General features: G+C 35.2%; 2 protein-coding genes across 4 annotated transcripts; one reads left to right on the top strand and one right to left on the bottom strand.

Annotated features, from left to right (window-relative positions):
• The first annotated feature begins 4,175 nt into the window (after positions 1-4,175).
• LOC136320613 (olfactory receptor 52Z1P-like) lies at positions 4,176-6,726 on the top strand. Of its 2 annotated transcripts, XM_066253774.1 has the most exons (2): positions 4,176-4,203; positions 5,816-6,726. In XM_066253774.1, the coding sequence occupies exons 1-2, from the start codon at positions 4,176-4,178 to the stop codon at positions 6,724-6,726; spliced, it is 939 nt and encodes a 312-aa protein (XP_066109871.1). The 2 variants fall into 2 exon arrangements, with proteins under 2 accessions (XP_066109871.1, XP_066109870.1); XM_066253773.1 differs by lacking the exon at positions 4,176-4,203 and having other exon boundaries at positions 5,755-6,726.
• An 8,716-nt stretch (positions 6,727-15,442) lies between these two features.
• Positions 15,443-18,818, bottom strand: LOC136320612 (olfactory receptor 52Z1P-like). 2 transcript variants are annotated; one of them, XM_066253771.1, is made up of 2 exons: positions 18,797-18,818; positions 15,443-16,392 (listed from the first exon to the last, which is right to left on the bottom strand). In XM_066253771.1, the coding sequence occupies exons 1-2, from the start codon at positions 18,816-18,818 to the stop codon at positions 15,443-15,445; spliced, it is 972 nt and encodes a 323-aa protein (XP_066109868.1). The 2 variants fall into 2 exon arrangements, with proteins under 2 accessions (XP_066109868.1, XP_066109869.1); XM_066253772.1 differs by lacking the exon at positions 18,797-18,818 and having other exon boundaries at positions 15,443-16,399.
• Between the last annotated feature and the right edge of the window lie 6,930 nt (positions 18,819-25,748).

Here is a 25,748-nt window from a genome sequence, read left to right as displayed (position 1 = left end):
CCTTTAGGGAGGACAGTCCTTCTTTTGTAAGTTCCGTCCTTCCTCAAAAAGTGTCCTCCTTCATGTCTTTCTTTTTGATATTGGAAGACTAATCTGTAATTATATGCAGAGTCAGTCGATGCATTGCATGTGATGTGACATATTTGTATTCGATATGACAGTTCATCAAGGATCAGTACAGTGTGGCGAAACATAATTACGAGACACCTGCACTCTGCATAAGAGACCTTGAGAGAGCGTGCATATACCCAGTGCTCAAATGGCTTTGTGTACTTACTGAAACACGACACAGCACATAAGACATTGTAGACTCATGATTATTTCTTTCTCAGTGAATATTCGCTCATAGACAGGTAAGCATAATTCATGTTTTATTAATTCATTATTTATTTTAAAATTTCCAAATATGTATAATTTTATTTACAAGTATTTTCCCAAAATTTGAGTTTTAAAGTGGAAATCTAACCTCAAACCATATCTATTAATAATGCATTTTAATTAAATAGTTGCATAAAACAGATGTTTTTTATTATAAAATGATAAATATACCTGAATATCACTCCAAATTAGTGGTTTTGTTTGATATTTAGTTTTACTAAATGAGTTCTTTTTTCTTAGAATTATTATTAAAAATTAATAGGCATGTAAGCATAATTACAATATAAAATATTAAAAATGTTTTTTATGCATTTATCATATTATAGTGTATTATTGTTGCAATGAATAAAAAATTTCTTTTATTTATGATATTGTTTTCTTCAATTTACTTTTGTCCTTTTCATTGTAAAAAAGTTGGTCACCTTATTATTATGTGTATTTGAAATATTATCTACCGAAGGTTATCATAGAAGGAAAGCATAACTATTTCTAGAAAAAAATATGTATCTGAAATTATCCACTATGGACAAAAAAGGGGCCTAATGCTGAACTTGACAAGCTCAGGGAAGCCTGCCTCGTGGTCTTACAGACTCGGGCATCTAAAGTACTACACGGGATGGTCTGAAATGAAAACTTTCAGACATGGGTAGTCATGTCTTAAAGAGGTATTTTTCTCTAAATAAGGTCCATGCTTATTTTAACTGAGCATGTCTTCATCTTCTGCATCAACAATAACATGCTTGATAACATACCTTCCAAATTTTTTTTTTGTCCCCTCAGGCACAACCATCCCGCCAGAGCAGGAAATAGCAAACCATTCATTGTTATTATTATCATGTTAATTAACGGTTAACTTATAAAAATTCTTACAGGTCTGGACATTTCTTATGTAGAAACCAATTTCTATTGTCACCTAATTGTTTACTCTCCTTCCTCAACCTCTTTTCCTCTACTGTACTTTGGTTCCCCTGTTTTCCAAGGGTAAATGGGAAGGTAGTTCTTTTCCTTTTTTATAACCAAAACTTCTAGGAGAAGCTATTCAATTAACCATCATTTTTGGTCTTAATACTTTTGCATGAAAAGCCTTTGAAATGCAGCCTTTAGTGGCTCTCTTTCCATATAGTACTCACACTTGTGTAATAAGACACAGCTTCTCTTAACCAGTGGGCACCAACAAGTCTAGGTGACTGGCTGGGAGATTTGGGCCCTTGTCTAGCATTGATCATCCAGGTGAGGTCAGTTGATCTTCAATTATTATATTTACAGGGAGTTTATACTAATATAGGTGAAAACAGTTTTCAGGAAGTCCTTGCAAAATACCAGCAAATCATGGATATTTGGAAGGCCCCATTTGAAAGAAGCTAATGGGAAAACATCCTTTTTTTACAAATCTCTTTCATTTGCAGAATCAATTTTGAACCCATTAGTATAATAGAATTTGTATTTATCTCTTTTTCCTTCCATCTGGAACCCTAATTAAAGCCATTAAAATGTCTTTCTAAGGATGAAAGGAATCACTATAGTAACTGGTAGCATTTCTGGGCCCCTCTGATGCTGACTATGTGACCAACTGAAGAGAGGGAAAGTTAAGGAGCCTGAAAATTTCAAATAAGATGACAGAATCAAGTTTTATGAGCATTCTAAGAAGTGTACAATTCTTCCACATATGGCAGTGACATCTTATATTTGCAAATACCTCCATGGGAAAAGAATAACATGGCAGTAGCATGAGTCTCTGACATGTAAAGAAAACTTAGATACTTAGCCATGTTGACTTGGGTTCCTGAGAGAGTTAGCCAGAGGAGCAGCTGAATAAATTATATATAGAAAGAAAGCAAGGGTGCTTCTCCCTGAGGACTGTGTTCCAGAACCAGTGTTAGGCCAACTCTTCTCATGAGAGGAATAAAATTCAATCCTCAGGGAGCCAAAGATGTTGGGCCTGAGAGATCCCACAAAGAGGCATAAATAGAGAGTTGCAGATTCCTATCTGTGTTTTGGACATCTCCTTACTTTTATTTATTTATTTTTCTCCACTCAACCAATTAAAATACCTTTAGGATCCTAGCAAATATAGGTAAGTAAACTGAGTTATGCTCAGTTAAACACAGAAAATGATAGCAGAGGAAAAGATTTAGGAAACTGTAGAAGCTGCATTTATTCAGCTGCTCATTCTTCTTGGAACTGAATGATCTTATATTCTCCTTAACCCTGACCTATGATGTGCTGGATGTGACTTTAACTCTGAACTTGACCTGCAATTGTAATATCTCTGTGTGTCCTTTAATTAAATGGATCCTCTGCAAAGAGCAGAAAAATATGTATTTTTTTCATTTATACAGATCTGAATGTTATGCTTAGATGCACTGAATTATATTCCAGTAGGTAAACACAAGGCTCAATTTAGTAGTTAAAAATAATTATGTGTGTGTGTGTATACACATATACATATATATCTGTATATAATAATCAATATATATGGTTATTTCCATAGAATTTATTGCATATTCATTATATATCAGATGCTGGGCTAGATACATATGAAGAAGCTAAAACTCAGAAATTTTAACTCCCTTCAATATATAACAAAGCCGTTACACTGGTAATAGGGCAAGATCTTGCTAAGCCCAAGATCACTATGTTAAACTGCCTGTACCTTATAAAAGTAAAATGATGGTTTTGGGGAAAAAACTTCTATTGATACCATGTGTTAATTATAAGAAAATAAGTCATGGCTTTTATGGATACCCTAAACCAGTTAAATCTCTGTGACTGATAAGCTTAAAGTCCAGAAAATGAAACTTGTTAGTTTTAAATATGGTAATTTTGCTAGTTAGCATAATTATATCTGTTGCTGGCAATAAAAACATATCTACTTTATGTAGCAAACATTCTAAAATAATAACTTCAGAATTAATACACATTTGTAATTGGTTCTTGTTTTTAGGTATTTTACAAATAATAATTGAACTTTAAATTAAGTAATAAATTTTAATGACCATGAAGCCAGAATATGACTTAGCCAGTATTTAAATTCAATTCTCTGTGACCCTAGACGTGCACTCTTTGTATTACCACACAATGCCTCATTCATATATAAATGATTTAGTCAGAATATTCCATCAGTAATATTATAAAATAACCTACCAAGAGCCCCAGACCTATAAGCTAGGTAACTACAGGCGATAATACTACAGTCAAGACAAACCTAATGAAACAAAAGAGATCACTGGTATCCCAGAAGATCACCAGCAAAGTTAGCAAAATCTTGCAAAATTTATTTTCCTCCCTTCCATTTCCGTATAACTTTCTATCACTTAGATTGTTCTCTGCCCCATCCTTAAGGTCTTTATGAAACCTCATTCCCTAGAAGGCCCACCTTCATAACTGCACTACACTCATATACACAGGTCTGTCATGTATCTGTACAGGTGTGGTCCCAAATTGTCTTTTCTCTCAATCTCTGAAGCATTAAAATTTTTAAATAGTTAATTTTAGCTATATGTTAAGTAGTTAAATAAAGGATTCATGTAATTAAAGTAGATTCATAGATTTATGCATATCAACATATTATTATGTTATTTTAAAAGAATTACATCCCAACATAAATAAAAACATAATGAGCTGACCAGTTGAGTACTATATCTTCTAAATTATAACTCAAAAAACAGTGTTCAAACATTTCAATTGTATAAAATGAAGGATTAAGACATGGAAAACCTAATACAAATAAAAGCAAAAGTAGTAAAGCTGTACTGTACAATGATTAGTACACTGAACTACAGTAGAATCAAAAGATGATGAGACAGTCATTCCCATGTACTATCTTAGAAAATAAAACATTTTTCTAGCTTTTATTTGAGAATAGGGCCTGCAGAGGCTGGGAGCCATTTTTTAATCCATTTATTCCGTATTGCATCTACATGTTTATTTGTACTCACATATATATCCAGTCTACACTAATGTTGTATGTCCTACTCTGACTCTTCACCCGATATCTTCTTTACCTCTGTCTACATTCTTTGGGCACTACAAAAAAAATAGAAATATATAAATTACCTTATCTTCCCTTTATTGAAGTACTGTGGATCCCTGCTCTATAATGTGAAAGCATTAAGTTATTTTGCTGGTAACCTTTGGGAATACAAGGTAGTTGTCTAATTTTTTTTTTTTAAGATAGAGAGACAGAGAGATCAACAGATAGGGACAGAAAAGTAAGAAAAGAGGTGAGAAACATCAACTCATAGTTTACGGCACCTTGGTTGTTCATTGATTGCTTTCTCATATGTGCCTGGACCATGGAGGGTGGGGGCTCCAACCAAGCCAGTGACCCCTTGCTCAAGCCAGTGATCTTGGGCTCAACCGGTGACCATGGATTCATGTCTATGATCTCACGCTCAAGCTGGTGACCCTGTACTCAAGCTGGTAAGCCTGTTCTCAAGCCAGTGATCTCAAGGTTTCAAACCTGGGTCCTCAGTGTCCCAGGGTGACACTCTATTCACTGTGCCACTGCCTGGTCAGGGTATTGTCTAATTTTTAATCAGTGATCCAAGTGCATTAGAATGATTTTCTTTCACCACATGCTAAGCATTCTACTTAAGAATCCAACTCAGTTTCACATTGAAAATAGTTTTTTAATATTAATACAATTTTAAAGGATGTCTTCATTAGCAGACAATAATTTATTTAATTCACCTTTATTTCCTTAATGCCTAGCACAGGGCTTAACATCAAGTCAGTGGTCAGTCAATGTTGAAGAGAGCATATATGCCATATTGCTTGAAATCTATTTTTTCAACACCTATTTTCTCTCTCTTCCATAAGCAGTATAAATCAATTTCACATCTGTCTGTTTTTCTCAGAAATGTGATCAGTGAAAAATGTGATGACATGTTTTTATATCTAGTTTTATTTTTATAGCCAATATTGGATGGTCATTAAGATCAGAGCTTTCAAGTTTACCATCCCTGACTTTGAATCCAGTGGGATGAGCAAAGGGTTGAAGGTCTATGGGACGTTTTCTTTCTTTTTCTTTTATCTATAGAAATAATAACAGTATCCACACCATGGATTATTGTAAAAGTCTTTGAAACAGGCTATTGTAAAGATTTAATACGTTAATATATTAAGTACTATGACATATATTAAGAACTTAAAAATTTAACTGTTGTTTTTCTTTTCAGGATATATTATTTAACTCTGCCATGGAAAGAGTCAGAGTTTACTTTTAGGCTAGTTAATCCATCACATTATTCTTTCACAGAGAAGAATATATTGGGGGTAAAGGGAACATCTGATCAGATATCATTCAGTCTAAGGTGGTGCTCCTGCATACTTAGTCAGCCTTGTGTTCTTTCATTAAATGTGCTAGTCTGCAGTATGTGGACTCAGATGGCACCTTCCTTTTACAATCACACCAATCCCCAGGATAAGTGGTATGTCCTGACTGGAATCCCAGGACTGGAAGATTTGCACACCTGGATCTCCATCCCTATTTGTTCAATGTACATTGTGGCTGTCATAAGCAACATCTTCTTAATCTTCTTGATTGTGACTGAGCGCAGTCTCCATGAGCCCATGTATCTCTTCCTTTCCATGCTGGCTTTAGCAGATGTCCTGCTCTCCACAGCAACAGCTCCCAAGATGTTGGCAATCTTCTGGTTCCATTCCATGGACATATCCTTTGGTAGCTGTGTATCCCAGATGTTCTTCATACATTTCATCTTTGTGGCAGAATCTGCTATTCTTCTGGCCATGGCTTTTGACCGCTATGTAGCCATCTGTTACCCACTGACATATACTACAATTCTAACTTCTTCAGTCATTGGAAAAATTGGCATAGCAGCTGTGGTTAGGAGTTTTATCGTATGCTTTCCATTCATTTTCCTGGTATACCGACTTACATATTGTAGGAGAAACACCATTCTCCATTCCTACTGTGAGCACATGGGTATTGCTAGATTGGCATGTGACAATATCAATGTCAACATCATTTATGGCCTGACTGTGGCTCTACTCTCTACAGGGCTGGATGTAGTATTCATCATTTTGTCCTACACAATGATCCTTCTCACAGTGTTTCAGATACCTTCTTGGACTGCCAGATGCAAGGCTATTAGCACATGTGGGTCTCACATTTGTGTCATACTTTTGTTTTATGCTCCAGCATTCTTTTCATTTTTTGCCCATCGCTTTGGGGGTAAAACCATCCCTCACCACATCCATATTCTAGTAGCCAACCTCTATGTGGTAGTGCCCCCTATGCTCAACCCCATTATTTATGGGGTGAAGTCCAAACAAATTCAAGACCAAATAATTTTGTTTTTCTCCCACATCAACACCTGTTGTTAAAATAAAGAATACATTAACAAAATTAAGACTAGAGTTACTATATGACCCAACAATCCTCTCCTGGGTATCCACCTGAAAATTTTGAAAATATTTATTACCAAAAATATATGCACCACTACATTCATTTCAACATTATTCATGATTGCCAAGTCATGGGAACAACCAAAGTGTCTTTCAATAGCAGATTGGATAAAGAAGATGTGGTACATTTATACAATGGAATACAACTCAGCCACAAGAAAAGATGTAATACTGCCATTTGTGACAACATGGATAGATCTTGAGAATACCATGTTAAGTGAAATAAGTCAGAAAAAAAATTAAGAAGCATATGATTTCATCAATGTGTGGGATATAAAACTGAAAGCTAAGATGAATGAACAAGAAAACAAATAAAAGTCATAGACACAGACAACAGTATAGTGATTGCCAGAGGGAAGGGGGCTGAAAAGTAGTAAAGGATAAAGAGGCTCAAATATATGGTGACAAACGAAGGTTTAACTTTGGGTGATGGGCACACAATGCAATATACAGATGATGTATGATTGAATTATACACAATAAACTCATATACGTTTATCCACCAATGTCACCCTGATAAACTGAATTAAAAAATAAATTAACAATATTCTCAGTTCTCTTAGAAATATTATTATTATGCATTTTAATTTACTCTTAATGATACATAAAGATAACTGACAAAAGAGAAATATATTTTGATTTTTAAACAAAACTGACTGTGTGTAAACCTGAGAAGTGGGATTGGTGAGTCACTCAGCTTTTTAATAGACAGTTGAAATTCTGCTGAAACAGAAACACTCTTACTGCAATCAGCTGATATTTAGACCAATACAGTGAGGCCACCACACTTTAGTTATTTTCTTCTGCACCTATCCATTAAGTTAAAATGTGAACTTTAAAATCAAATATTTCCTGATTGACTGATACCCCATAAAGTATAGTATATGAGATAGACATACAGTGTGGTATATATTTATTAAATAAATGGATAATACTGAATTAAAACAATTAATATCCAACATTAAATTAATCTTCTTACAACCACATATATAAATTAAAAGTTAATACATTATTTTCTACATATCGGGTATTTTAGGCTCAAATCATCAAGGAAGACCCTGATATTAGTAGACTTTACTAGGGGACTAAAGTATTGATAAGTAACTTTATACCTAAGACAAAAATAAAAGCTAATAGAAAATTAAACAAGATAATTATACAGAGTCTTGTATAAAAAAGACTCTAATTAGACCAAATGTTAAATATCTATAAACTTGTCTCTAAACTCTACTTTAATTCCTTCATATCTAGAAAATACTTTTACAATATCTTCTCTTCAAGGCCTAGCACAATGCCATGAAAATGTGAAATCTGACTTAATTTATACTTAAAGAAAGACAAAGAAAAAAGTCTTTGAGGTGTTTACTTGAATATTTTTAAACTTTTGAGTGTTAGGATTTTCATCTGTTTCTTCATAACACACACACATATACACATATGTGTGCACACACAAAAAAGGAAGCTATGAATAAGCTTTTCTATTTAATTTTTATTTTGAGGAAGGGGAGAAAAGATAAAAAAAATACAAATAATTTGTGTCTAGTGGTATTCAGCTAAATAAACACAATTTTGATTTATCTTCAAAATATTTATATTTTTACCCCCACATTTTGTAAAATTTAAACTAGATATATTTTCCTTCACTACTTGATTTTTTAGCTGTGCAAATCATACTCAGTGCTATATTTATTTATCAAAATAACACTAATTAATGCAGGTAATAGTATCTGCATTTTATAGGTCAGGGACCTGTATAAAAGACAGAGAGATAAAGATATATTCTCAAGTTCTCATGACAAGGTTATGCTTGAACAGAAACCCAGGTTTGTACAAATAATGTGGAACTATTAAATAATTTTAAGAAAGAATAATATGATTTGGATAATTTTTAGAATAGCAACACGAGTATTATGTAATTTATAAAAAAGTAAGTTAAGCCTGACCAGGCAGTGGCACGGTGGATAGAACGTAGGACTGGGACTCGGAGACCAAGGTTCAAATCCTCAAATATGCTGGCTTGAGCATGGGCTCATCTGGCTTGAGCACAAGGTCACTGGCTTGAGTGTGGGATCATAGCCATGACCACACGGTTACTGACTTGAGCCCAAGGTTGATGGCTTGAAACCCAAGGTCACTGGCTTGAGCAAGGGTCACTTGCTCTGCTATAGTCCCCTGTCAAGACACATATGAGAAAACAATCAATGAACAACTAAGGAGCTGCAACAAAGAATTGATGCTTCTCATCTCTCTCCCTTCCCAACTGTCTCTCTCTGTCTATCCCTCTCTCTGTCTCTCTCACAAAACAACAACACCAATAAAAAAAAAAGGTTAAAAATCAATATCAGCCTGACCAGGCGGTGGCGCAGTGGATAGAGCATTGGACTGGGATGTGGAAGGACCCAGGTTCGAGATTTCGAGGTCACCAGCTTGAGAGCGGGCTCATCTGGCTTGAGCAAAGTTCACCAGCTTGGACCCAAGGTCGCTGGCTCGAGCAAGGGGTCACTCAGTCTGCTGAAGGCCCGCAGTCAAGGCACATATAAGAAAGCAATCAATGAACAACTAAGGTGTCGCAGCAAAAAACTGATGATTGATGCTTCTCATCTCTCTCCGTTCCTGTCTGTCTGTCCGTATCTGTCCGTCTCTCTGTCTCTCTGTCTCTCTCTCTGTCACAAAAAAAAAAAAAAAAAAAAAAAAGGTGTGCCTGCACTTAGTTCTTCCTGAATAAGTGTCAGATATCTAGGATTAGCTAGTTGTAGTTATGCTTAATGGTATGCTTTATGGCTTGTACCCTTCTGGGAAAGCTGATAGTAAACATCTCACTATTACAGTCAGTGGCATCATGGTGGTAGCTTTAAATTCTCATAATAGAAGTATTTACCCAAAGGAATTGGTAACTGGTACAGATCAGGGCATTTTTTGCTCAGAGAGCTGATTGTTAAACATTTATTAGCACTAGCTGGTTATACCTAACCAAGACCTGTAACCCAATATGAGGGGAAGAATTCACTTTCGCTCACTGTCGCCATTGCCGAGCCCCATCTGAATTCCATTTCTTCCCCCTAATCCAAGGCTTTACTACAGAAGAGTAGGATTTTAGTGTAATAAACTCATTTCTGAATAAAGAACCCTAACCTTGAACCCCAGCGGCATGATCAAACTCAATTTGTGACACCCTGATTGTTTTGGTGTTCCACTCAGTCCTGTCCCACGTTCTAGTAGTCCTGACACTTCTGCAAAATACAGAAAAGCTTCCCCATCATCTATGGATAGCAGGGGGAGAAAGAATTAACTGATAAGTTAAAAAAAAGACATTGCAAAATGTTAAAATCTGGTAGAAACTACCCCAATTTTCTAATGTATATTTTTTTATTTCATGCATTGACTATTTATTGTAGTCTAAATATAATAATAAATAATTTACATATAGCCTGACCTGTGGTGGCGCAGTGGATAAAGCGTCAACCTGGAATGCCGAGGTCCCCAGTTCGAAACCCTGGGCTTGCACTGTCAAGGCACATACAGGAAACAACTAATACAAATTGATGCTTCCTGCTTCTCCCCCAGCCCCTACTTTCTCTCTCCCTTTCTCACTCTCACACTCTCTCCTCTTACTAAAAGTAATAATAAAAATCTAAAAAAAATAATACATAAACACGGAACATTCTTCATCAGGTCTGGGTGTAAGAAACAACTGTAGAGATCTTTCTATTGATGATACTAGAACATAATACTTATATTCATCTTTTGTACTTAGGGCACCAAGATCAACTTTCTTTGTGTAAAATATAATTCTGTCTACATTCTTTCTCTAACTATTCTGAAATTTCTTTTTAGTGTTTACTTTGGCCTATCAAAATTCCTCCCTTCAACATTTCTTTCCTGTTAAATATAATCTGAATTTTGTCTCAAATAAATATCTACAAATATTTTTGAAACCTATCTCTATTAAGTAATTCATTTTCTCATCAAATTGGTGATTGTCATGACATAAAATATGGTTGTTTCAACAAATCTAATACTAGGGAATACAATACTCAGCTTAATTTGTATTGTTTGCAAGTGTTTATTTAATTTCCTTATTTGTAAAAAGAGCAGTTTGAGAAAAGTTCTGGGCCCTGGCTGGTTGCTCAGCGGTAGAGCAACAGCCGGGCCTGTGGAAGTCTCGAGTTTGATTCCCAGTCAGGAGACACAGAAGTGATCATCTGCTTTACCACCTCTCCTCCTCCCCCTTAACTCTCTCTCTTCTCTCTCTTTCTCCCCTTATTGTAGCCATTGCTCATTGGAGCCTGTTGGCCCTGGGTGCTGAGGATGGTACCATGGCCTCACCTGCAGTGTTAAAATAGCTCAGATTGCAACGAAACAATGGCCCAAGACTAGCAGAGCATTGCCCAATTGGGGGCTTGCCAGGTGGATCTCAATCAGGGTGCATGAGAAAGGTAGTCTCTCTGCCTCTGCCTCTCAGTTAATAATTTAAATTAAAAGAGAGAGAGAAATGCTCTGGGATGGTGTTTTCTTAATGACAGTGAAGGCTAGTTGTGACTTATTATAGACAATGTTATTCTAAACTTCTTTTAGTCATTTTCCTGATTTGACAAACAGTAACTCTTTGTCTAAGAAAAAGGTATTCAAAGAAACCTGAAAGTAAATTCTAGTGGCCGAAATTCTTGCTATATTGGTTTCTTAAAAAAATTTTTGTCTTACTATAATGCAAAATTTACTTTGTTCTACATTAAGAGACTCGTATACCGATAATAATACTTCATAAAGAAACTTTATCTGATAATAAATAAGGCCAAGTAGTTACATGTTTGCCAAAAAAATTTGATGGAAAAAGCAGATTCCAATTCGATAGAAAGAAATCATTGAGGAATTTGGTTACATGCATGACTTCTGGAGTCAAAATGATCTTGGTTCAAAACTTTATTTTGTCCTTTCCTAATATATACATGGAAAACAATTTACTCTCACAAATTCAGCTGCTTAATCTATAAATATGGAAGAATAGTGCATGTGTTATTGAAAAATGGAGATGTGGTTGTCATAGGGTAATATATTGAATGTCATTCCTTTTACATGAGGCTTGGTGACCGGTAAAGACGCAATAGAAATTATCATAGTCATATCATCATCATCATCATCATCATCATATTCGTTAAGCAAATCCTTATCACTTCTGTTCTGCTTGAGTGAAAATATTGTGCCATTATTTTCCCAATAGTTTGTTAATTTCCTACTAAAATTCATTTAAAACTATAAATTTTTAATGGTCACTGTTTGTTTTAATCTTTACTTTTTGAGTGCAATCTTATCTATATCTGTATTTATATCCATATTTATGTTTTTGTGCATGTGTAGTCAAGTTTGTTATATTTTAAATTTTTTCATTGATTTGAGAGAGAATTAAAGAGAGAGAGATGGCAGGGAACTTGTTGTTCCTCTTAGTTTTTGTATTTAGTTTTGCACTCATTGATTGCTTTTTCTAGGTGCTCTGACTGGGGTTGGAACCCGCAATCTTGGGCCACAGGGACGATACTCTATCCACAGAGCCAATCAGACCTCAAGTTTGTTATTTTTATATGACAATATTATTTCTAACCTTACATGAGTTTGCTTGTGTTTTTATTTTTATTTTTTTATTTTTAATTTTTTTTAATTAAAGTATTTTATTTATTGATTTTTAGAGAGAGAGGAGTGAGAGAGAGAGAAATAGAGAGAGAAGGGGGGAGGAGCAGGAAGCATCAACTCCCATATGTGCCTTGACCATGCAAGCCCAAGGTTTCGAACCAGCGACCTCAGTGTTCCAGGTCGAAGCTTTATCCCACTCTGCCACCACAGGTCAGGCTGCTTGTGTTTTTAACTTTGATAGAGTATGTTAAAGTGTCTGACTATAAATGTGAGTTAGTCTGTTTCTTCTGTGAGAACTGCTGATATTTTGATTTGTAAATTGTTAAGTTATAGGTAGAGTAGTGTTAGAAACCAAACCAAGGTTGTCTCACTGTTCCTGGGGAATTTTTTTCCTAGGCCCTTTCAGATTACAGACAAGAAAATATAAGTATGCATTTTAAACAGTATACATAAAAATATCCATAAATATTTCCATATATATCTGTTTGTCCCTATATTGAGCTACACATGTGGTCATACCCATGTCTAAGAAACTAACCCATTCTCACATGGATCATCCATTCTTCTGCACTTGCTGTCTGTGGGGAAAACAGCTGTGTTAGGCTTCCTCGCTGGTTTCTCAGCTGCAAGCACTTTGCACAATTACTGTGTAGGCATGCAACAGAAAGTCACGTGTGTCTCTATGAAAAGCTAAGGGTGCTTTCCCTTGGGGGTGATTCTCCCAGATCGCTCTCCCACCACTACAAAGTGCAGTTCCCTGAGTCCCTCAGCCACCACTGTGAAGGGTGGTTTTCCTGAAAATGTCTGTGTTAGGCTTGCTTATAGGTTTACTGGCTGCAAGCTCTTTGTGCAATTAGTTCAGGAGCACATGACAGCACTACTGTAAGGATAAGTGCTTCAGATCAGATCACGCCCCATCACAGAGAGGTGTGATTGGATTCCCTGATTACTGGTCCTCTACTACAAAAAGCAGGTTTTCCTTTCTCTTTGTATTTTTCCCTTTTCTTTCTTCTTTTTTGCTTGCCTGTCTTTGTGAGCCATCAATAAATTGGAGTGGCCCACCATCCTCCAGCTCCACAGTTCCTTTACCATCTGCCCCAATTCATGTGAACCTGCATGGCTACAGCCGCTGGCCTTACAAATTTAAAAAAATAAATAAATGAATAAACAAACAAACAAACAAATAAATAAATATTTTCTGTGGTTTAACCCAATTTATTTAAACAATTTTTTCTCTTAACTGGAAATTGATATTCTCTGTCAGACTGTTGCTTTTCTCCATAGGTCTCTGCCACTCACTTTCACCCCACCCAAGCTCCTTACAACCTGCATTAATGAGGAAGCTACATGTTCTTGAGGAACTGAATGAGAGAATTGAATGTGATTCTGGTCTATATCTGTAATACTCGGCTGACCATGTTGAAAGAAACTTATCTTACCTCCACTGAGTCTAGGACTTTATCCTTTCTGCACCCACTGATGAATGTTGATTTACCATTTTGTTTTGAGTCCACTTAGAGACTCATCCCTAATGTCAGCGTTTACTCCTCAAGTCCTGAAACTTGACATATTTTCTCTTACTCCCCTGCCTCTATATTTGTATTTATGGCCCTGACCATGGAACCATTATTCCCTAGCCAAAGCAACTCCCTCAGCAACTTCACCACTCAGCATTACTCATGATTTTTGCATTTCCCATAGTGCCATAAAGAACTCCTGGATCCATTTGCTGCTTTGTAGAAGAGAAGGAAACCAGTTTTTGACAAAATGTGCCTCATGGTCATTTTTACTCTAATGCTACTTTCTCAGGTTGGCATGAGATATCTTACAAAGGCATTTTTCTCAGCTATTTAAGCCAAAAACAGGGTATTAATCTCCCTCTGCTTTTAGCTCCCCCCCCCCACAACACATTTGGTGTATGCTTTTCATGCCCTGACACTTCAAATGAGTGCCAAGGAGTGTGCTACTAGAATGAGACCTTTGAAGATTATATCTTTTTATTCTCCCTTTTCATCTGTGCTTCTCCTTCCCATCTTATGCTGAATGGGGGTCCATTACTCTTACTTTGTGTATAAAAGGAACATCCTCTGCACCCTAACCTTTTTCCTCCCTATTCTACCTGGTACCCTCTAACAAAGTCACTTAATGACATTAGAAATGTACTGAAACAATAAAAAATTAATAGTATTCAAGAGGTAAAATAACTTGGTATATACAGATATATGTATATGTATACATATACATATGCATGTATGTGTATATATATATAGTATTTAAACTATTCAAAATTTATATGGAATTTATTATATATTGATACATACTGACTGGTTTCAACTAACTTTTTTTCTTATGGTAATATGTCCCAATTTTAGCAACTTTTACTTATTATACAATAACATTAAGATGTTTTTGGCATAAATTAAGCTTTTTTTATTGAACCACATTTAAATCAATTCCTAACTCAACATGACCTTATACATATGCAAACTAAATTTTATTACTATATTTATAATTTATTACTAATATTTATTTAACACTCATTATATTTCAGATATTATATACTTCCTTAATTTTTTTAAAAAAAAATAGAAGCATAGAAACAATAACTTTTCTAAGATTTTATACTTAGAATTAGTGGAGCAGAAATATGATCATTGGCAGTCTGACTTCAGAGACTGTCCTCTTAGTTACAAGCCTACAATGTATTCCAATGTCTAAAACTATTATTTTCTGATTAATTACAAGAAAAATGACTGTATTCAATCAATTATACTATTAGCCTGTTGTAACAAAACTCAGTATTACATAAAATATGAGGTGTTCTTTGTCTGATATTGTTAGTCCCGAACAAAATCACAAAAGAAATAAAATCTTGATCTCATTTATTTAACTTTTTACTGGTGTTAGTCTCTTCTAAAGCTGGCATGATTTAAGATGTCCAGTACAATTGTAGATATTCTTCAATTAGTGCAATTCTGCATAAAACTGAAGGCTAACCTGTTTAGTCTACATCAGCAAAATTTCTTGTTGAAGGAAAAAACCTGGATAACCTTCTCCTGAATTTTCTTGGACTTAACACCATAAATTATGGGATTGAGAGTGGGTGGTACCACCACATAAAGATTGGCAAGAAGAATATGTACACGGAGTGATATATTCTGTCCCCCAAATCGGTGAGCAAAGAATGAAAAAAAGGCTGGGGTATAGAATAGTAGGATAACACAGACATGGGATGCACACGTACTCAGAGCCTTGAGTTGAGCTTCTTGGGAAGGAATTCTAAACACAGTACAGAGTATAAGGCCATACGAGATGATGATAAGCACCACATCCAGACATGTGGAAAATAGGGCTGCAATCACTCCATAGTAAATGTTAACCTTTATGCTATCACAGGATAGCCTGGCAATGCCCATATGTTCACAGTATGAGTGACGAATAATATTCCTCCCACAGTAAGTAAGCCGATATACCAGAAAAATCAAGGGGAAGCAAATGAAGAAACTCCTACTGACAGATGTAATAGCTATTTTTCCAATGACTGAGGGGGTTAGAATGGTAGTATATCTCAGTGGATAACAAATGGCTATATAGCGGTCAAATGCCATAGCCAGCAATATGGCAGACTCTACCACAAATATAAAGTGGAGGAAAAACATCTGTGACACACAGCTACCAAAAGAAATACCTCCATCTTGGAACCAGAAGATTGCTAACATCTTTGGTGTGGTAACTGTGGAGAGAAAGAGATCCGCCAGGGCCAACATAGAGAGGAAAAGGTACATGGGTTCATGAAGACTACGTTCAGTGAAAATCAGGAATAATAAGAGGGTGTTGCCTACAAGAGCCACTATATACATCAAACAGATGGGGATGGAGATCCATATGTGGGCATCTTCCAGTCCTGGGATCCCCATCATGGTGTACCAGATGTCTCTAAGGTTGGTATGGTTTGAAAAAGTTTTCATTTTTACTCTGTCTTCTGATATTCAATCTTGCAATGAAGAGGTAACATGATAGGGAGAGAGAAATGGAAAACAAAGAAGTTATTTTATCAGGTTGAGTGTGAATCTTAGCATTGCAATAAAGTTAATTGCTTAAAGAACAGACTGGTAATCAGTAATGATTCAAGGATAATAAGTCAGATAAGCTTCACTGACATGAAAATTATCAACTTTATAAGGCTAATGGTACTGGTAATAATAATGGGGATAATAATAGTAATAATAAACATTTAATAGGTTTATAATTTGATGTAAACACTACAGTCAATGCATTATACTCACTGACTTAGCATCATACATGAAATTCTCTTATAATCTTTTGCACATCACAGTTTTCCTCCTTGTCTGACTGATCATTTCCAGTAAGTAATTATACTTTATTCTCTGGAGCTTCAAATATAATATGTTCAGAATACTGATGTTGTTTTTATGGAAGCTCAAGACCTCTAAATTCATGATCATTATTATCCTTTTAATTTAATCTAAAGTGTTTCATCATAAAATAAAAATAATTGAAGAGAAAGAGAAATACAATCTAAATAGCTCACTTAATGCTGTGCATATTAAAACCATGCATTTTCCTCTGCATAGTTCCCGTATGCATGTGCTTAAGTTATACCATTACTATGCAAAGCAAGCACTCATATAATTTCATTCTAACTGAGCAGTGTCCACTCATCTCCCACACATATTGCATCCTCCCTCCATTCTTTCTTTCTTACACTGCTTTTTCTTCCTTTTTTTTCTTTTCTGCTCAAACTTGAATATTACTTTTGGATACATGAAAAATAAAGCTCACAAGATAAAAATAAGTGTTGCAAACACACGCAAAAATTAGACAAGTTAATGAACATTTGTTTAAGCTCACTTTGTGTATGCTACCATACCAAAGAAGAAATCAAATATAATCAATAAATACTCTCTATTTCAAGAATATTCTGCCATTGTGAGGATCATGAATCATGAATTCAAATAAACAACCCTCAGATCAAATGATAGGAGATACTCAATCACATATGTATAATACAAGAGACATTACCTTTAACTAGGGGGATGGTGCAAAGGTTCATGAAGGTGTTGTCATCATATCTGTTTAGTAATAATAAAAAAAGCATTTAGGCTTTCAAGAAATAACTTTGGAAAATCAAGCTAGATAATTCAAAAGTCAAAATAAATATAAGTCACTGTAAAAATCTAGCCATCTAGCACATTCATATCTTAGGGACAGGAGAATTGTGACAGAAAAATAGATTGTCTTTTGAAGAATCAGAGTAGTAAAAGTCAAGGTAAAGGCTTTGGATTTAATTTAGATTTATATTAAGATTAATTTATTATTCAAAAAAATTACCAAGTCTTCAGTATTTACCAAAGTTTTAAGAACATAATATTATCAAAATTTAATATTCATCATTTCAAAGAAGCCTTTTTAATGGAAAGTATGATTATTTTTTTCTGGATTTCCCAATAACACACCTGTAAAAATTCTAATGACATATTTTATATTATTCTTTACCAATACATCATAAATTTCATGATGGTTATGAAGATATCTTAAGTACCTAGGACAATATATTTTTGTTGAGTAAATATAGTTTAAAAGAAGGCAATATGGATTGAAGCAAAGGAAGGCAGCAACCAGGACTTGCTTTGGGAAGCTTTTGCAAGACAGAAACAACCAGAAAGATGGCCTTAACATTGAAAAGCAGTGTATAAAGAAGATATGTGTTTTATAAACCAAACAAAATAGAGAATCCAAGTGGTAAGTTAGATGATGGATAAATAAAATGCAATAAAATATTTTGAGACATACTATCTGAAAAAATAGTGATGGTACTAGTATTAAAGAGTAAAGTAGGAGATGCAGAATTTAGAGATATTTGATGCAATTGTTTTTAAACTACTAATATATCACATGTCTACAGAACCACTAAGGAAATGAATCTGTCAAACGGTCTCAAGTTCAGATAGTGCACCGGAAAGGAAACCGGACTAGGCATGAGACACTTTCTGAGATACAGTGTCAGCAATGCCTTCAACAAACTGGAACCTTGGTAGAGACATTTCATCACTCTGAACTGTGATCCATATAGGTTGGAATGAAGCTAGCTCATATATACATTCTCTTCTAGTTTAAAAAAAAAATTTAAAATTTAATCATAGACCTGGAACTCGAAACAAACAAAATAAAACCAAAACAATATCAAGCTGTGTATTTCAGTTCTTAGTCTATCTATTTGATTTTTAAAAAGAATGAAGTATAGAAGAGTTTTGAGTATTAAATCTCTTTTTCAGCTGCCTTCTCAAACATATAGTATATTTGATCATAGTGACAACTTTCAATTACCTGGACTTTTGAATCCAAAGGACACATTTTAGTCCACATATCATTTATATTTTAAACTATTTTTTGAGCATTTAGAATAAGCTGTATCCTGTATTAACCACCTTACTAATTAAATCCTTACAAAATGCCTTTTACTTATAGTAATAACCAAAAAAAAAAAAAACCCAGCTGGAAGTATGATCTTCATTTAACACATTAGAAAACTATAACATGACTAGGTTGAATAACATGTGTAAGTTCACACAGCTTGTATTTAATCAAGCATAAATTCAAACTCAGGTCACTTTGCTCTAAAACCCCTATGTTTTTAATATAGTTCCATTTGCTGACTGACTGTTAGCAAGTCTTTCCTCAAACATTTTTTAAAAATATCTCATTATATTATTGTCCTTTTACTACATTTTTACAGTTCTGACCCTTATTTCCAGTGTTATTCTTATCAGTGTTGATATTGTAATTATTATCATTATTATTAAGTTCCATTTCCCAATTGTTGTGTTGAGATAAGAATTAAAAATAAAAATATTAGACCTTCACTACTGCCTACCGAAAAGTCATGACTAGTGTTACCAAGAGGGAAGCTGCAATAAATGCTTTCCTTTAATTTTTTCTCTCCTTTCCCCCTACCATTTATATCTATCTTTCTCATACCCTTGGCATTCAATGTATGTCATATTTTATCTTTTCTATTTTCTTTACCACTCTTAACCTACCCTTCCCCAAAGAGATAGATAGGAACCCCCTGCCCTAATAACAAACAAGACATAGAAGCTGTCATCATTTTTCAGATATTCTTGCTCTTACTATGAAACAAGCTTTGACACCCATTACACCTAGCCTCAAAATGAAGCAAATCCAAATGTTCCAAGGAGAAATTTAGCCAGCAAGTAAGAAAATCACACAGAAGACCTTGAGGTAGAACCAAAAATAAGTAAATAAATATGTGATCTCTCTTCACTCACAGGAAATCTTGCTCTTGTTAAGGCAACAAAACCCCAGGTCCTTTTCTTTTGCTGATCTTCATTTTAGAATCACCCCAACTTTCACATTCTGAAATAAATCTGCTTCATAGAGATTGGCTATTTCAAGAGTCATAAACTACCCTTCAACAAATCCTTTATTAATTCAAAAGACCGTACTCTGTCCAGGTAGCCAGACATTTCAATCAATAAGACAACAAATATCATTTCACAAGCACAGAACATGCTTCCACGCTCAGCCTTGGGAAGGTGCTACTACAGTGACATGTATGACAGGGGAAAAAAGAAACAAGTTCTTTACTATACCAGGAATGCATCTAATGTAAAATCTGAAAAACCCAAGACACCTTCTAACCTCAGCAGTAACCTACTGTCTAAGATAGAATACCAGGTGCTTATTACTCCTCTATTCCACAGCTGCACACTCACTGAGGCTCCACAAGGTAGGCTGTCTCTCCGTGGTGTAGGTCCCAATGCAGGCTCAGAGGCTGGTTCTATAGATTTCTCTATCCCAAGAGACCTAAGATCTAGGAGAACTGGGTAATCTAGACAACGCCTATGGTATGCTCAGCTCTTGGTCCTGTTAGTAAAGCCCTGGAAGACCTGGTAAATAGACACACAAGCTTATGAAAAGAGCATAATTCTTAGACAGCCCTGGGGAGTTAACAATAGCTCTCAGTGGCAGCAACTCACATGGAAGTTGCTCTGACAGACACAGACAAATCACAGAAATATAGGCTATAGTTGAGGTTTCCAGTTATTAAATGTATGAATATATGTGAGGAGTGTGATTGCCAGATGAGGATTTCTAGTTTTTAGTGTTGAGGGAACATGCTTCTTAGAAATCTACTACCTCTAGAAAAATGCAAAAAAAAAAAAATATATATATATATATATATATATATATATATATATATATATATCTCCAAGTAGGGGGATAATAGAACAATCTATCATCAAATATTTCTAAAACCTTATTTTCTGTGTTAAATCTAAGTCAAGTACAAGTATATAAAGAAATATATAACCCCTGACTACTGCACACTGTCTAATGTAGGAAGGAAGATGGGTAAGTGTGGAAAAAGTAGCCTTAGATATTAGCTACCATTGCCATAAATGTATTGTTTAAATAACATTTTCTGATGTATCATTTATTTTAAATACACAAACATTCCCAGCATTATATTTTCATTGGGTAGATAAAGACATTGAAGCTCAGAAAGCTGAGCCATTCTGTTCTCTTGCACATAAAGTAAGTGATCAAGCTGAAAATTAAATGTAAGTTCTCCATTGCCAAATCTCATGCTTTTTTTTAGACCACATTTCATTATTAATAAAAATTTAGAGTGACCAAGTAAAAGAATAAGTATTTCTCCAAATCATAAAATTATTTATTTTAAGCTAGAAAGTGTTCAGGCTAATATATTATTTTTGTATGTAAAAGATTAAGCAAATCATATAGAAATATATATTAATAGGTTATACTTACACTAGATGGCAAAGATGCAATATTCCATTATATACAAAATTATAAGATTAAAGAAAAGGTCCTCAAATTTAGAAGAAATGGGATAAATAAGTGTGAAAATAAATCTATCATTTACCTATCTATCATCTATCATCTATCTATCATCTATCTATCACCATCTATCTAACGATGTAGATGTAGATATAAATATAGATACGTAACACTATATAGCATTATTCAGATGTAATCTGACAGGTTGTGTATGCCCAGTGCCATAAATCTAACATTTGGTTTTTTTTATGTCTACATGTGATTTGCTCCCAGGAATCCAATTTACTCCTGCAACACAATGGAGGATTCGGGGTCATGAATGGTAATGTAACCAATATTAAATTGTGATTTAGGAAACTGAAAGACAGCAAGGCCTATAATTTATCAATACAAAGATGTTTTTTAAGAGCTATGGCATTACAAGTTGTAACTGTGTTGTTATCTTTCCTTTGCCTTGTGATGAAAATATAAATTTAGCAAGAAAGTGTATATGTGATAATAAAGAACACAAAGATATAGATAGCTCATGGAGCTGAACAGAAAAAGAGCTTAAGTACATGAAGAATCTTCAGTCATTGGTTTGAACAGTAAACAGTATCTTTTCTCTATCAATTATCCTAAAACTTCATTGATAAATAACTATCCCTCATGTCGGCTCATGAATTTTGCATTGCATTTTAAAATAAAGTTTTTGTACTGACAAGGACTCTCACAGATAAAATATACTTTCACATGGACTTTTATATATAATAGTAGCCCTGATAAAGACCATTGTTATCAGCTACGTATCAGCCTCTAGTGAGAATCAGAAATTCCCTGGCAGGTTAATTGTTCTGTATAGTAAAGCAAGATACATTGGTATAATCTACTATTGACTTAAGTATTTCCTAAGCTAAATATGAATAGATAGTTATCAGATGTACTTCTTTATTTGCCTTCATAACTATACTTAAGACTTAGTAAATCTTCTGTGTCTCTATTTAAGTTTTTCACTTGTTAAATACAGTTTAACAAGTATCTTAATGTCCTTGTCTGCTATTTTTAAATTTTATGACAGCACTGAGTCAGTGTGTATTGATTAATTTTTCTCTTTCTTAAGGGTATTTTCTTGCTTCTTTGTATGCATATTTCTGATTGGGTGCTAAACATTGTAATTTTTATTGTTGAATATAAATAAAATTTATATTTATATTATTTCTAAAAACAAGTACTTATATACCTGTAAATATTCTTTTTTTAACTTTAAATATTTGTTTTTATTTTTAAATTACAGTTTACATACATTATATTAATTATAGGTGTAGACATTATATAACTTACTAAGTGAACATGCCAATAAATCTAGTATTAATCTGGTACCATACATAGTTATTATAATATTGTTGGCTATATCCCCTATGCTGTACTTCACATCCCCATGATTATTTTGTAACTACAAATTTGTACTTTATTTTTGTAAAAGAGAGAGAGAGGGAGAGAGGGACAGACAGGGACAGACAGACAGAAAGGGAGAGGGATAAGAAGCATCAACTTGTTCTTGTGGCACTTTAGTTGCTCATTGATTGCTTTCTCATATGTGCCTTGACATGGGGGGTTTCCAGTGACCCCTTGCTCAAGCCAGTAACCTTGGGCTCAAGCTGGTGAGCCTATGATCAAGCCAGATGAGCCTCCACTGAAGCCAGATGAGCCCATGTTCAAGCTGGTGACTGTGGGGTTTCAAACCTGGGTTTCAGCATCCCAAGCCAATGCTCTATCTACTGTGCCAGCATCCTTTATAACCAGTATTTTAAAGTCTCCATCTAGCAGTGTGCTTGTCTCTATTTTGTTTAATGTCTTTTTATTTTTGGAGTTCTGTTCTTCTATTTGAGACACTTTTTGTTGTTTTCTCATTTTGACTGTCTCCCTCTTTTTGTTTCTCTGTATTAGGTAGAGCTGCCACATCTTGGTAGAGTTGCCTTAAGTAGTAGGTTTTCTTTGGGACCTAGTAGTACTGTCTCCCAGATTACCTAAGGTGGGCACTCCTGGTGCACACCCCATGTGGGTTGTAGTGGAACCTTGATTTCTGTTGACACCTCAGTGGAAAGGAATTTACCTCTAGGTCAGTTGGTTCTGAGGACTGGCTCTGATCACCACAGAGTATAACCTGTATGCTAGTCTATCACATGGATCAGGACTCATGTCAGCATGACTTTGGTGCCTGCTAAGTTTGGCCCTTGAGTGTGTTGTTTGTGGAAGAGGTAGGGTGGTACTTTAATGTGGTCTGAGGATGTCCACTGGCTGCACTGGCTCTGGGGCCTCCCTGGTGGTACAGGCCAAGGTCAGCCATTACCTGTGCCCTTCTTGGGGCCACTGGCATGAGCGACAACACGATCTACAGATGACTGCTACCTGTGCTGGGCTTAAAGGTGCCCAGGAAAGGTCAAGCTATGAAACAAAAGTGATTTCTGCTAGTACCTTGCCTGGAGTGACTTATTGAAGGCACATGGCACATCTAGGCCAGAAGCTATGTGTTTGAGAAATTTTAGCAAAATCTGAAGCACGAGCTCAGAAAGGCTGTTTGTATGCAAACACCACTGGAAATTGCTTGGGTTGATCCTGCAAGTTGGGCAAGAGAGTCTCATAGAATCACTGGGGCCAGGTGAACTGTATTAGCCAGGTTGATGGAGATTCAGATATGGTTGCCACCTACTGGCTCTGTGGAGGAAGGACACAGAAAAGAAATAATATACCTCTAGCAGCACTTCTCTTTGGAATAAAGGTGCTTCTCCAGTTCTCACTCAATCACAGACAACTCAGTTCTAACCTGTATATCTCTAGTGCCCTAGCACTGGAATGCAGAGTGAACGAGTCCATGTAAATTTAGACACCAGCCCTATAATGATAGTCCTGGGATACCAGCAACCCTTACTCAGCCACAATCCAAGCTGGGATTTTTTGTTTCTGTTTTTTTTTTCCCCTCGCTGGTTTTTATAGCCAGAAGTTATGGGATTTCTTTTCTTGGTCCTGGAAACCTGGGCTGGGGCTCCTCACTCCTCAGTGGGTACTTTACTTTTGTGTTACATATATCCCTTCTGATATTTTTCCTGCCACAAGTTGGTGTGGGACCAGCACGTTTCTTGTTCCACTCTTTTTCCACTCTCGGTGTTGCTTTTTTATATTATATATATCCTTAGTTGTAGGACTTCTGTTCAGCTAGAGTTCAGACAGTTCTGAATGATGGTTGTTCTGTAGTTTAGCTGTAATTTTGATGTGGATGTGGGATGATTTAAGTACCACATTTAACTACATCATCATCCTGACCTGAACCTTGTAAATATTCTTAAATTTTGTTTTGATAACACATTTAAGTTACTCAGAAATAGTTCGATTCTTAAAATCATGTGTTTAAGATTTGTTATGCATGACTAGACAAAATTTAACTTAAAACTAATCACTAATCAATGCCCACTAATGTGGCTTTATTTTTCTAATTTTTCCCCTAATATCCTGTGGACTGTAAGTTATACTATTCTGGCTGGGACCAGGCACTTATTAAGGCATTGTGTGAATGTTGGGCCTGATTTCTCTTATATTTTTATAGTCATTTCTTTGGCCTAGTTAATTTCTTTATATACATGCACAAATCAGTACCCTGATAAATATATAAGAATAGCTGCAATATTGTGATTTATAAGTGTATATTTGCTCTTTTAAATGACCAAATATATTTTTATTTGTTTTCTCTTCATCAATAGTTTCCACCTCACAACTTCCCAAAGCTTGAAATTACTGAGTGATAAGAACAAAGCAAACATTTTCTGTTTTATTTGGTCTCTTGTCCTTAGTTCCTGAAATCACTTCAGAGCCATAAATATGAAAAGAGTGTTGCTTATTTTTCATAACAAGCCCAATCTTTCCCCCTTAAAACTAGATTTGTGTTAATGAGTTAACTTTTTGAAAGCATCTGAAGAGGGGAGCTGTTTGCCAAGAAAACCAACCATATACTCAAAGGCTGGAACTTTGAGTTCTACCCTCTGATTTCTGGGGAGAGAGGCTAGAGATTAAATCAGTTACCAGTGATGAATGTTTTAATCTGTCAAGCCTATGTAATAAAGCCAAAAAGCAGAGGTTTGGAGAGCTTTCAGTTTGGAGAACCAGAATACTTTTATTTTTCATGTATGGGGCCCCAAACTCCACAAGGACAAAAACTCCTTTTTCTGATACCTTGACCTATGTATCTCTTCATCTGGCCATTGATTCATATTCTTTAATATCCTTGGAATAAATTGTTACCTTAATGAGTAAACAGTTTCCTGAGTCCTATGAGCTGCTCAAGCAAATTAATTGAGTAATGAGAAACCTCTAATTTATAACCAATCAGTCAGAAATACAAGTAACAACCTGGACATGCAATTGGTGTCTGCATTAAATACCTGGTGGAGTGGGAGAGGGGTAGACCATGGCACCTCCAATCTGTACGCAGTTGATCAG

This window comes from Saccopteryx bilineata, chromosome 1 (genome assembly GCF_036850765.1).
Source record: "Saccopteryx bilineata isolate mSacBil1 chromosome 1, mSacBil1_pri_phased_curated, whole genome shotgun sequence".
Taxonomy (NCBI): Eukaryota; Metazoa; Chordata; class Mammalia; order Chiroptera; family Emballonuridae; genus Saccopteryx; species Saccopteryx bilineata.
The sequence above is the reverse complement of the archived record's forward strand: the minus strand, read 5'-3'. Positions and strand labels throughout refer to the sequence as shown.